The sequence below is a fragment of the Corylus avellana genome, chromosome ca3, assembly GCF_901000735.1.
Source record: "Corylus avellana chromosome ca3, CavTom2PMs-1.0".
NCBI classification, from domain to species: Eukaryota; Viridiplantae; Streptophyta; class Magnoliopsida; order Fagales; family Betulaceae; genus Corylus; species Corylus avellana.
Window position 1 is genome coordinate 17,257,131 of NC_081543.1, and position 12,115 is coordinate 17,269,245.

At 35.4% G+C, this 12,115-nt stretch overlaps 2 protein-coding genes across 2 annotated transcripts; one reads left to right on the top strand and one right to left on the bottom strand.

Moving 5' to 3' along the window:
* Window positions 1-7: 7 nt before the first annotated feature.
* On the top strand, window positions 8-4,930 carry LOC132175792 (SH2 domain-containing protein B-like). The gene is made up of 5 exons (XM_059587845.1): window positions 8-217; window positions 924-1,086; window positions 3,327-3,676; window positions 4,467-4,538; window positions 4,650-4,930. The coding sequence occupies exons 1-5, from the start codon at window positions 48-50 to the stop codon at window positions 4,666-4,668; spliced, it is 774 nt and encodes a 257-aa protein (XP_059443828.1). The 5' UTR covers window positions 8-47; the 3' UTR covers window positions 4,669-4,930.
* Window positions 4,931-7,073: 2,143 nt separating this feature from the next.
* LOC132176067 (kunitz type trypsin inhibitor 104-like) lies at window positions 7,074-7,954 on the bottom strand. Its single transcript, XM_059588184.1, has one exon. The coding sequence runs from the start codon at window positions 7,890-7,892 to the stop codon at window positions 7,260-7,262; it is 633 nt and encodes a 210-aa protein (XP_059444167.1). The 5' UTR covers window positions 7,893-7,954; the 3' UTR covers window positions 7,074-7,259.
* Between the last annotated feature and the right edge of the window lie 4,161 nt (window positions 7,955-12,115).

Below are 12,115 nucleotides of genomic sequence, written 5' to 3' on the forward strand. Positions count from 1 at the left end.
CATCTGATTCAGAGAGTACTGGAGAAGGAGACTCATCTTTTAAGAGTATGTCAAGTAGAAGAAGTCCAATATCAGACATGACCATTTTCAAATACTCCCTCTCAGGCTTAAATGAGAGGTCTTTTATGCTCAAGGAGATTGCTTTGTCTGCTTCTGACAATGAACTTTCAGAATTCGCGCATCAGGTGTCTCTCTATTCGGGATGTTCACACCACCGGTAGGTAATCTAGAAAAAGCAATGCTTAATTAGTGGCTGTAGCCAAATTGGAGTTTAAGTAGCCATATCATAATATCCCATTTAGCATGATGATTTGCCATTGATATTTGTAGTGACAAAAATATCTTGCTGCCATCTTCATTGAGAAATGCTCTATAAGTTTGACCAATACCTCAATGGTTTTGCCTCAAGGTTTTCCTATTTAAGTTTCAAATCACAATGACAGTGTTATGTTTACATTTTACCGAGTAATGCTATAAGTTCCTCTTATGTCTCTTCAAGAATGATGTGACTCATAAAATCACTATTGGACTTGTGATTGATCATTATTAGATTTTGATCAATTGGTGATTTTAAAAGTCACCTCATTTTTAGAGTGACACAAGAGGAACTTCTAGAATTACTCCCTTTTACCATACATGATATGTATCTGCTGGATTGAAAGAAAGATCATGCACGACTATAATGCAAATAATTTACATCGAGAGCTCGAAACTATGAATTATATCCACTCAAGGAAGCTCGCTTATGCCAAAGTCCAAATTGGCCCTAGGATACATATATACTTTCTTATTGTTCTTTGCTCCCTTTCCTATGTCTTCATTTCTAATAGGGCAGATTTCTTCCCTATCAAGGGATTATTATTGGATCAACCAAATGGTCACCGCCATCCCTTTACCTCTTCTCCTTTATAATAATTTCGTAGGCACCAAATAAGTATTGCCAAGAGATTGATAGAGGAAGGAACAAAAGCTTGGAATTCGATTTCACAAAACAACCATAAAATTCGTTGGGAGGACGTGGTTTTTGAGATTGAAGAGCACTTTATGAAGGTTGCTTGTTGCAGTTCTAGATCTCTAACACAACAGGTTTCTTCTTCCACCCCCTCTCCTCACAATGTATTGTCATGATTTTTTAACTATTAAACATTGGTAGCTAGCAATTTATTTGATTACTTGTTGAAACATCTAAGTGTTTGAGATATTATGGTGATATTGACGAGGCAGATATCATCTTTTCCTATATTTAATATTACCTTTCATTTCTAAAGATGTGCATTATGAGTTTACAAGATATGTTACATGTATGTATATGTATATATGTGTGTGTGTGTGTTTATTATTATATAAAATGGATTTACACTTACAAGTGTTGCATACAGATGAGAATGAATTGGGACCTTTTTTTTTTTTCTTTTTTTTTTTTTTTCTGAAAAGATTTAGTTGTTAGGATGTTGTGTCCCAGAGGGGAAAAAAAAAGAAGAGGAAAAGAAAAACAAATCAGCTTTTGCTATTTTGTCAGATGGTGTCAATGCAACTGCTTTCTTTGCTTCTTCTGTTGTCTCTGTTTGATATAACTTGTAAGCAATATGGTCTGCATCCTTCATGTATCTGTTAGTCTCTAAGATTTGAAATCCTGATCATTTTCTATTTGCTGTCCATTCCGTTTTATAAGTAGAAAAGAAAGGAAGAAAGAGAGAGAAGAAATACTCGCATTCGATGATGATTCCATACGGTTTACATGGGCTTAAATAGGAGAGCATACAACACTTAATATGGAAAGAAAATGTTGCTGTATATGCTTTTAATTACAGGCTGGCTCTAGGATAGAATTACAATGATAATATTATGGTTTATTTTGTGATATTTATTTTCTTCTTCAGAGATCTTATTGATAAGTTTCTCTGTGGTCTTTACTTTTAATTCCTTTTGTATCCTCACACAACCATCCTGGTTAAGATATATGAAATTTCAGTTTCCCTTTTCTTGAGCAAAATCGATATCTGGTGGACATTTCTTTGGAAAGACATACGATTTCTCAGCCAATCAATTCTATTTAAATTGTCATTTGTAAAAAGCTTTTTGCTTTGGAAGAATGAATTATGTGTCATATGCACTATCTCATGCAAGTGATGCTTTGATAAATTTCTCAGAAAAAGCTCCCATGTCTAATTTAGTTTCTCCCTGAAAATAAGCTTAAGGAACGCCTCTACATGTATATATTGTTAAATAAGTACTTATTCTGAAAGCTTATGTTAATAGGAATGAGTGAATTTAACTCTTTAATTAATATTCCAACATGCCCACGTAGCCCAAACTCTCCCTCAATGAGACCTAATATATGAAATATTTAATAGAAATAGAAGGCAAATTAAAAAGTTAGGGTTCGAATTCAAGACTGCTCTGATATCATGTTACATCATCCCTTATTCCAAAAGCTTAAACTGAAAGGATTGGTGAATTTATTTACTTAATTATTTAATTAATATTTTGAGATATACAATGTTCAGTTTTTTGTGAAGACAGATATAGGCAGGCTTTGGCAGTTCATGTGCTAATCTTAGATGGATTGGTTTATGACTAGAAAACTCTATGATATTTGAGTTTGCAAGCTCATCTAAATTAAACATACCTCAAGATCCTGTGACTATTAAGCAACCTGGTTCCAGTTTGTCGCAAGTAGCCTTTGCTCATCATTTTTCAGTGAAGGAAGCAACATCATGAATGATGAAGCTTGAATCTATTGCCATGCATGTCCTTATGGGCGTCATTTTTGTACTCATGTAATATGTTGAATTCCATTACTTTGTTCGGTGCTCAATGGAACTTATAAAAGCTGCGTATAGACATGTCTATCAACCTTATTATTAGATTGGGATAAAAGAATAATGACACAAATACGTCCTACTAATCATGACCATGTCAGAAGTGCCTAACAATGGTAACTAACAAATTGAATCTTAGTGAGCAGTTCCAATTGCTAAAAAATTGGAGAAAGTGATAATCATGTTGTAGTTTCTACATGCACTTGCAGTGTCCTACCTCTGTAGTTTAAGCATTGAAGATGCTTTGTAGTCTATTCTTATTGTAGGATGTGATGCATTCAGATTTTCAGAATTCATGCACTTGCCCCCATAGGAACTCAATAATGCGAGTCAGAACATTGTCTATATCATTTTTCTTTTCATTCTATTATTTGTGAATTTCAATTGCCATACTTCAGAAATAGCTTTGGTTTACTAAATTAAATCCTTGATTGCTCGTAAATGGACATTTATAAGATGAAGATACTAGCCTCCATTGTTTTGCTGATTTCTATTTTACTTTAGGACTTTGAGCTTCTGAGGAGAATCGCTGGATGTCGAGAGTATCTTTCCCAAGAGAAGTTTGAGAAGATGTGGTGTTGGTTATTCCCTGTAGCTTTCACATTATCAAGAGACTGGATTAATGCAATGTGGAGTTCTACGTCTCCTAAATGGATTGAGGGATTCATAACAAAAGAAGAAGCAGAATTTTCACTTCAAGGTCCAAGGGGCGTCCAAGAGCCTGGCACGTTTATACTCCGGTTTCCTACTTCTAGGAGCTGGCCTCACCCTGATGCTGGCAGCTTAATTGTGACTTATGTTGGCAGTGATTGCACTCTTCACCACAGGCTGCTGTCCCTTGAACCAATTTATTGGTATCTAGTTAATTTTCACTTTTCCTTCTACTTTAAATTATATGCCTGTATTTACAAGAAAACTGTTGAACATATACTAACTTGAATAAAACACAATCGAGGGCAAAGTGCAAAACTAGGAGTTAAAAGCAGAATAGTCTAAAGGCCTCTGTAACTGATGATTAGGTGGAAAAAATGCAATTATATTATAGCATAACCCCATTTCTGGCCAAGGATAGGCGACTTCCATATTTAGCAGGAAAATGTTTTTCATGTTTGCAGTTCTTCAGATGATAATGTAGTTCGGAGATAAGATCTTAGAATGGAACAGTGGAATACAGCTTGGTTAAGCACAGCCGAAACAGCTTCTTGGTGAAGTTTAATGTTGTGATTGACCAATCAACTCTATATGATATATATGCTTTTGATATGCTAATTTAGCCTGTGGCCAATGAGCTTTAGCTCAAATGGTACTTCCTCCCTTTGTACAAGGTGGAGGGTGAGGACGTAGATTTAAGTCCCATCGGGTGCATAACTTACCAATACAAAAAAAAAAAATGAAAAAAGAAAAAAAAAAGCCTGTATATCAGTATCTGATGATGGCATGTACAATGTGCAGCATACATGCACCACCACTCTTATATTATCTATCTAGTCTTTTCTTTTCCGCCTCCACCAAATGGAGCATCTTCATTTATCATTTTTATTTGGAATATATCTTGTTGCCTAAAGTAGAAAATATGAATATAGAAAAACCTGCTTGAAATTGACAAAATAGAATTCATGTTGCTCTTTGTTTTTGTGGTTCCAGTGAAAGAGAAACTAATGTGAAACCACTGCAAGATATGCTACTGGCAGAACCTGAGCTCTCTCGATTAGGAAGGCAAGATATTCTTCCACCTCCATTTATTAATCTTCTCTCTACAGATTGAATCCCAGACATTGCATTCATGAATATTAACTATCTATGCATCTGTTGCTTTAAAATTTGCAGGATAATAAGAAGTCATTAGTTTTGCTTGTGTAGCAAAATATCCTTCTGCTCAGTTTAGAGCAACCATTCTTGTGCCTTCATTACCATTCTTATGTATCTTTTTTTTTTTTTTTTTGGCTTTTTCTGTTATTCTTTGGTGTCCATTATGCATATATGTAGATCAGTATATTGACAATGGCGGTGTCTATAATGTAAAAACCTTCAGTGATTGTAACAGGGGATCATCCATTCATTTATAGCTGCAAAAACAAAAAATATATATATCAAGTATCATTTTTTCCTACTTTTTCTTTATTTTTAAGTTGGCTGGAACAACCAAGCCCTGTCTAATTTTCAACATACTTATTCTGATTCTGAGTGAGCATTGCCAAGGGCAAATCATTTGCTTTTACTTTGAAACGGATGGTATGTGACATTTTTCAAGACCTATTTTTCACATTTTCAATAAAGAATATTCTTTAAAAAGGAGAGCACTAACGAATAGTGACCTATAGTAATATTGCTGTTCAGATTGCTCGCAACAAATGGTAATTTTGTTGTTTAGACAACCTTTCCACTTGCTCAAACAAATGGATTTTATAAGGGCTTTATCACATTTGTTGTTTACATTACTAGCAATTCGGCTAGTAAATTTCTGTGAATTCGGATCCATCACTAACTCTGTTGTGAGATGACAGAATGGAAAGTGTGAGGGGAAAGATCTTGTTTTAGGTATATACAATCCCCTAAATTCATAAGGCGGTTTTATAAAAGGAACCAGAAAAAAAACAAAAGAGGAATGAATAGGTTGGATGGAATCAACTGCTCTTTCTTTAAGGCCATGGCCACCCTCACCCCGCAATTCTTAAGGCAAACAAAAAATTTCAAGGTTAAAAAAAAAAAAAAAAAAAAACTTTATAAGTTGATTTTTCTTTTTTGCCTATTGCCCCACCAACTAAATTTTTTTGGCCCTTAGACCCCTGTTCATACTAATCTTTGCCTTTGATATATATATATATATATATATATATATATTATGAAAACAAAAAATTTCAAGGTAAAAAAAAAAAACTTATATATATATATATTACCCCAATGAATTGAAATCTGTTACACTAAGCTGCATTAAACTACTATTTTGTTACAATTATCTCCCTTGGCGCGTGTGGCATTAGTGAATCTCATTATATCAGACAAAATATTTCATTTTTAGATGTTAAATCTTTTTAAGGATGAAAATAGCCTCAAATAAAATTAGAATACCAAAAAAAAAAAAAAAAAGTGATAAAAAAAGAATTAAATAAAAATATAAAAACTAAAAAGCTAAAAGAAACAATCTTAAACTTAGTGGTTGGTTGGGGGTGGCCAAGCCACCCCGTGTGATTTAGGGGTGGCCGAGCCACCCACCAAATGCAGCCACCCCCAAAAAATATTTGGTGGGTGGCTCAGTTGAGGACTCCTTGTGACTCTTAAGGGTGGTTCGGCCACCAGTGTCTAGGTGTTAGGCTACCTCTATACTGTCATAAACACATTAATTTGTTTAAGATAACCTTTAAATTAGTTGAAACTATCAAATTACTTATTGAATGCAGTATTAAACAATAACAAATAATATTCAGTTTAATATATTAAAGAAGGTATACACAATATTATTAAATTTTCTAGAGGAAGAAAAAAAGAAAAAAGGTCATATTTTGTATTAATAATTTCTTCATCTCTTAGATAGTAGTCATTAGAAAGTGAAAAGTAAGAGTTTTAAGATATTAACTTTACATGCTTATAAATAAATCCGGAAATTTGGAAAAAATTGTTGAAGGCAATGTTGGGAGTGTTTAATTGCAAACACTAAATTCTAATGATAGTTAACAATAAGTGATAGATTTTGTTATTAAACGACATGGGGCTTACACAACAATAACAATTAAAAAAGTGTAAATGATTAGATAACAAAAATGCTTTTTTGCAATCTGGCGCCCTTCTCGCATACATCTCGGTATTAAATTTATATAAACACAAAGTTTTGGATTTTGACTCCTATAAATCGATGGGAGAAAATTGTTTTCTATATATAATAAATCAGTTCTAACACATTACAAGCGCACTTAATAAGACTCAAAACCTTAACAATTCTCTATCACATGTTACAAACTCTTTCATTTCAAGTGATTTATATCTCACGTAACTCGTCATTATTATTGTAACTCCTATGACTTTTGTGTAGCCTTCTGATTTTTCTTATTTTTCAAGAATTATGTTCTAATACTCTGCTGAGTTGGCATGTTCTATCTATTACGGGGTGTTTTTTTCTTTCTAATTAATTGTAAATGGAGCATGTCAAATCAGCAGAGATGTACGGGAGATAGATGATAGAATGCAAAGAAGCATTACACTATAAAAAATTTCATTGTGGACATAAGTCTAGGCACATTATGTTAGAGAGAGAGATAAAACATAATAATTTCTTTCATTTCCGTGAAATATAGTCCAATTTTTCAAATTAGGACTTGCTAAACACAAGCATGTGCTGAGGTTTATTTAATTAGTAGAGGAGCTAATAAATTAACTCCATTTATTTATTTAATTACTAGCTTGTACTGTTAGCTAGAGACCAAATTAGAAATATATAAGAGTTTAAGCCCTCCTCTCAAACATAACCGGGAGCACACTCCCATCCAAGGCCAACAACCTCTTCCCATTTTCAACCAAAGCGCCAGCAGTCCCGCAGATAAACCTGCAAGTGGGACACACTTCCGTAGGACACCATTCAATGTTGTATATATTCTCTCCCACTTGGGCTTTTACTATCTTGAAGTAGTTGCTGGTGGGACGCTGCTGGCTTTGGCTTTCTCCGGTCATAATCAATCTCCTTCCACTCTCAGCGTCTCTCTCCCCCAACTTCCATGCCGTTGACTGCACGCAGGTGGTGCTTGCAGAGAAAACAACCTTCAAGTCCCTACTCTCCCTAATCACCGTCTCTCCCTCCACGAAAGGCGTGAAGATGACAGGATACCCTTCTAAGCCCGAAACGTTTTCCTGCCCGACGTAATACGGGCACGACCCATTTCGGTCAATCAGGGTGAAACGACCGCCATTGTCAGTAATAGCAGGATTGATGTAGTATTCTACGCCGGCTTCAAGAGGACTTCCGGCACTGTCGAGCACCGGAGCTGGGGAGGACGATGGTTGGGCTGCTGTTGTTATGGCCAGGACTAACCATATGAAGCTAAGGCTTCCGATCAATCTCATGAAGCCGAAGGAATTCATATCTAATTAATGGATGGATTGTCGCAAAACAAATAAGGATGTCTGAGCTGATTATAAGTTGGTGTAAATAGTTGTTGTATTTGTACTTGATGTTTGGGGTGGTATTTATAGGATGTGGTGCGGGCATGTTAGCCGTCCACATGTTAGCCATGGGTGAATAAAAGTCCATGCATCTTATCTTATTACTGATTATTAGCCATGGGTGAATAAAAGTCCATGCATCTTATCTTATTACTGATTATTAGCCATGGGTGAATAAAAGTCCATGCATCTTATCTTATTACTAATTTCGTGTGTCTTACGAAGGGATTTAATTGTATTAACACGTTAAAAGACAAGACGTCTCCAACATGCACTGTTTGTTCTTAATTGGTAGCAAAATTGGAAGAAGAAAAGAAAATGTCAAAGTTTGTACAAAACGTACAGCCGGACCACTTGCATGTTTTGAAGTTTTGGATTGTCATCTCAGACTATCCATTCACACATGCATCATCTTTTGTGGACTAAGGACTTTCAAGATTCTGCTATTCCTGCGTTTGTTTTTTTTGTTTTTTTCTCTGTATATCTATCATTCTAACTTTAGAAACGGTTGAGAAGGACCGGGTGCAAGAGTTAAACAAGAAGCCAATAAAAAAAAAATGGTGAAATAGTATGGTCGTAGCCTTGTAGGCTGTGTTATATATATATATATATATATATATATATATATGACAAAGTATATATTTGATTTTAAGATTTAGAAACGAGTAATATGCTAGAAGTCACTCTTATGCCACTTAAAAAATGAGGTGATTTTTAAAATTATCATTTGATTGAAATTCAATAGTGATCAATCACAAGCCCAATTGTGATTTTAAGTGCAACATAAGTTTTAGAGTAACACAAGAAGGATACAAGAATCACTTATAGCATTACTCTTTAGAAATGGATAATTTTTTTTTTTTTTAATAAAAAAAAAAAATCCCATTCTTTGATTTTGTTTCCCTTGTAGAGAGGTTCTTAATTTTAGCACAAAATTTGAAATGTGAACAATCTCTATTCAATTAGGATATTTTATAATTACTTCTCTTTATGGTTCAAACTCATTCATGAATTATGTTGCTATGATATTGTTCCTGTAATACCCCGGCCTTTAAAACCATTTTTTTTTTTTAAAAAAAATAATAGTTATGACCTCTTACCCGTTAATAATCCCTTGTAAACAAACCCTAAACAAAGAATCCTAAACCGTCTTACTATAACCCAATGCCCTTAAGCCTTTTTTTGAAACAAATAGCCTAAAACACCCTCACTGGGCAAGCGCTCGCCTAGGGGACCATACAAGCGCTCGCATGAACAGTACACAAGCACTCGTTAACTAATTTTCAGACCCTTGGATAATACCCAAAATGCACGCCTAAAAAGCATTTCTAACATGTAGTGAACAGTACACGGGCGCTCGTCTTCACAGTACACGAGCTCTCGTCCCTTTTCAGGATATTTCCTGAAACACCCTCAACCTTTTTCCCCAATAAATACCCCACCCCATGCGACTCAAAACCCCCATTCCAGCCCTGTTGCCTGAAAGAAACCCTGCTAGGTTGATTCTTGAGAGTTTGTGAGCCTTGAGTGTCCCTTGGTGTTTTGGAGAAGGGAGGAGTTCTAACCATCTTCCAAGGTAATTCCTTAATCCTTCCTTTGTACTTTTCTATTGCTATTATTCTTAATATTACAAGTTTTAAAGGGGCTATGAAACTTATTCTCATAGAATGTTTTCAAAAGCTTTCAACCCACCTTTGTCTTCTTAATGCTTGAATATGCCTATTTCTTAAAAAGCAAGAGGAGTAATTTTCAAAGGTTTTTAAACACTTTTCCATGATTCTTTTAGTGGTATCATCTAGTGTCATAGGTGTTTATTTTAAGCTTGAAGGAGGAGAAGACACCGACACATAGCCATAGATAGAAACTTAGGATCATTTTTCGGGCATTTTTGGCCAAACCCTAGCCTCTGGCCAAACGCTCCCCCCTAGGAATGAGCACTCGACCAGAGAGCGAGTCACACGCCCCTTAGCCCATAAATGTGTATGAGGGTTTTGACAGTTTCCTTTGTTGGATAGAGCCTCGTAAAATTTTCTAGTACTGCTTATGACGATAAGTCGTGTTTCGTATAGCAGGAATTCATTATGTCGGAAGGCTTAAGCGAGCATACGAGGTCAGTAAACACTTACGAACACTTTTCTTAAAATCGTGAGATATATTAGCTGATTGACCACGCGTATGATATGAACATGTCAACATTTTTGTAATAACTTGGTAACTGCTTTAATAATTAGTTGATAAGATGCATCATATGACATGGTACACCGGTACATGCAATATAATGGCCATGGGCTTACTATATAGATTTGATTCTATGGTCAAATGGGTGTGTGTTATATGAGCCTTGGATCCAATGGTTGTTTCATGACCAGCGCAGTCTTAATGAGCGGTCACTTCAGGACTTACATCATTAATAGCATGGGCCACCCGAGGTCGGACTCGGTCGGACTGCTAGTACTATGGATGGTAGCCTACAATGGTCGGGTGATGTAGACTGGAAAACTAAGGATTCGTAATGTAGGAAAAATTCGCATCTGATGAGTTTTACTAAAAAAGCCATATCTAGAATTTCAGACCTAGGATTGGAACAAGGCTTCCGGTGTTGGAAAGCTAACTCCTTCAAGAATGATGTGGCTATTGGAATTACCATTGGGCTTGTGATTGATCATTATTAAATTTTGATTAAATGATAATTTTACTAATCACATTATTTTTTGAGGGACTTAAGAGGAATACAAAAGTGATTTCTAGAATTACTCGCTCCGACCACCCTCTAAGCCCTTGGGAGTGCCCGCGACCACCCCACAAGAGCTCCGTGGTGGCCGTGGCCACCCCTGAGGCAAATTTGGGGTGGCCGTGAATTAAATCTAGTTTTTTTTTTTTATTATTTTTTTTTAAGTTTAAAATAAATTTTTTTTTTTTTTGGAAACCCTTGAAGCAAATTTGGGCCCAATGCTAATCGGGGGTGGCTAAAAATGCCACGAGGGTGGTACGATCACCCCCGGCCTCTTGGGTGGTTGGCCACCTACTTTATTTATTTTGAAAAAATGTAGTATATTCCTGAAGAAATATCTATTTCTCTCTTTTTTTTTTTTTTTTTTTTTTAGAGGAATAGCTATTCATCTTCATAAGGGAATTGTTATTCTCACAGGAATAACCATTCCTATGAATAACCATTTCATTCCAAGGATCTATTCCGTAAATCAAACAAGGCGTAGTTGCTTGCTTTGGGGGTTTGAACTCGATCCAGTCTTATAACAGTATGCATGTCATTGATTACAAAGTAAGAAGCAATGAGTTTAAAATAACAATTATTGGCCTTGTTACAAGTAGTGCGGTGGCTTGATGGTAAATGTATGTCTTTTCACCTTGGGACACAGGTTTGAGTTTGAAAAACAACATAAATGCAGTTAACTTTGCACATATAGCAGATGGTTCCATTGTGTACGATGTTGAGTATTAGGCGAGCTCGAAGTTTTGATGACTGTGAGATAGGATTGATTGATTTGAAGAAGTTGGTGATGTAAATGTTGTATTCATGGAGAGTGGCATGGCATGCCACGAATGTGTCTAATTTTTCTGAATTTTTCAATTTATGTTATTCTTTTTCTTTGGAATAGGAATCTCTTATATATGTCATGTGTACATGGGTTGCACATCTCTGGGCGTTGTTTGAATATATATATATAAAGGGTTAAATACTAAAAACTCCCATATGGTTTGAACTCTTTATTTTTTGTCCCTTAGGTTTTCACTTTTATCACATGAGGTACTTATGGTTTTCATAAAGACGAAAATGGTACCTCTGTTAAAATTCTGTCCAAAACTTAACAGAACACCACGGCAACACCAATCAAATTGTGCCATGTGTCCTATAATTAATTTTTTTAAGAAAAAGAATTAAAAATATTTTTAAAAATAATTAAGAAAAAAAATTAAAAATTTTGGGGCCACCCCCATCTGGAAAGGATGGTTTGTTTGGCATTTTGGATGGCGAGGTCGAGAAGATCAGAGTTGATGGAGGCCAATCTAGTGGGCTCCTTTAGCATTCTTTATAGAAATTTTGCCAGTCCCGCTGCCTTGTTCGTCCTCAAATTAATGGTCCTCTTGGGTGTGCCAATCTATAACCAAAAATACAATCAACG

Excerpts from the sequence above, each read along its gene's own strand:
- LOC132175792 (XM_059587845.1), top strand. The coding sequence starts at position 48 with ATGTCAAGTAGAAGAAGTCCAATATCAGACATGACCATTTTCAAATAC. Across the intron at positions 1,087-3,326 it reads CTAGATCTCTAACACAACAG|GACTTTGAGCTTCTGAGGAG; the intron begins GTTTCTTCTTCC and ends ATTTTACTTTAG. Across the intron at positions 3,677-4,466 it reads TCCCTTGAACCAATTTATTG|TGAAAGAGAAACTAATGTGA; the intron begins GTATCTAGTTAA and ends TTGTGGTTCCAG.
- LOC132176067 (XM_059588184.1), bottom strand. The coding sequence starts at position 7,892 with ATGAATTCCTTCGGCTTCATGAGATTGATCGGAAGCCTTAGCTTCATA.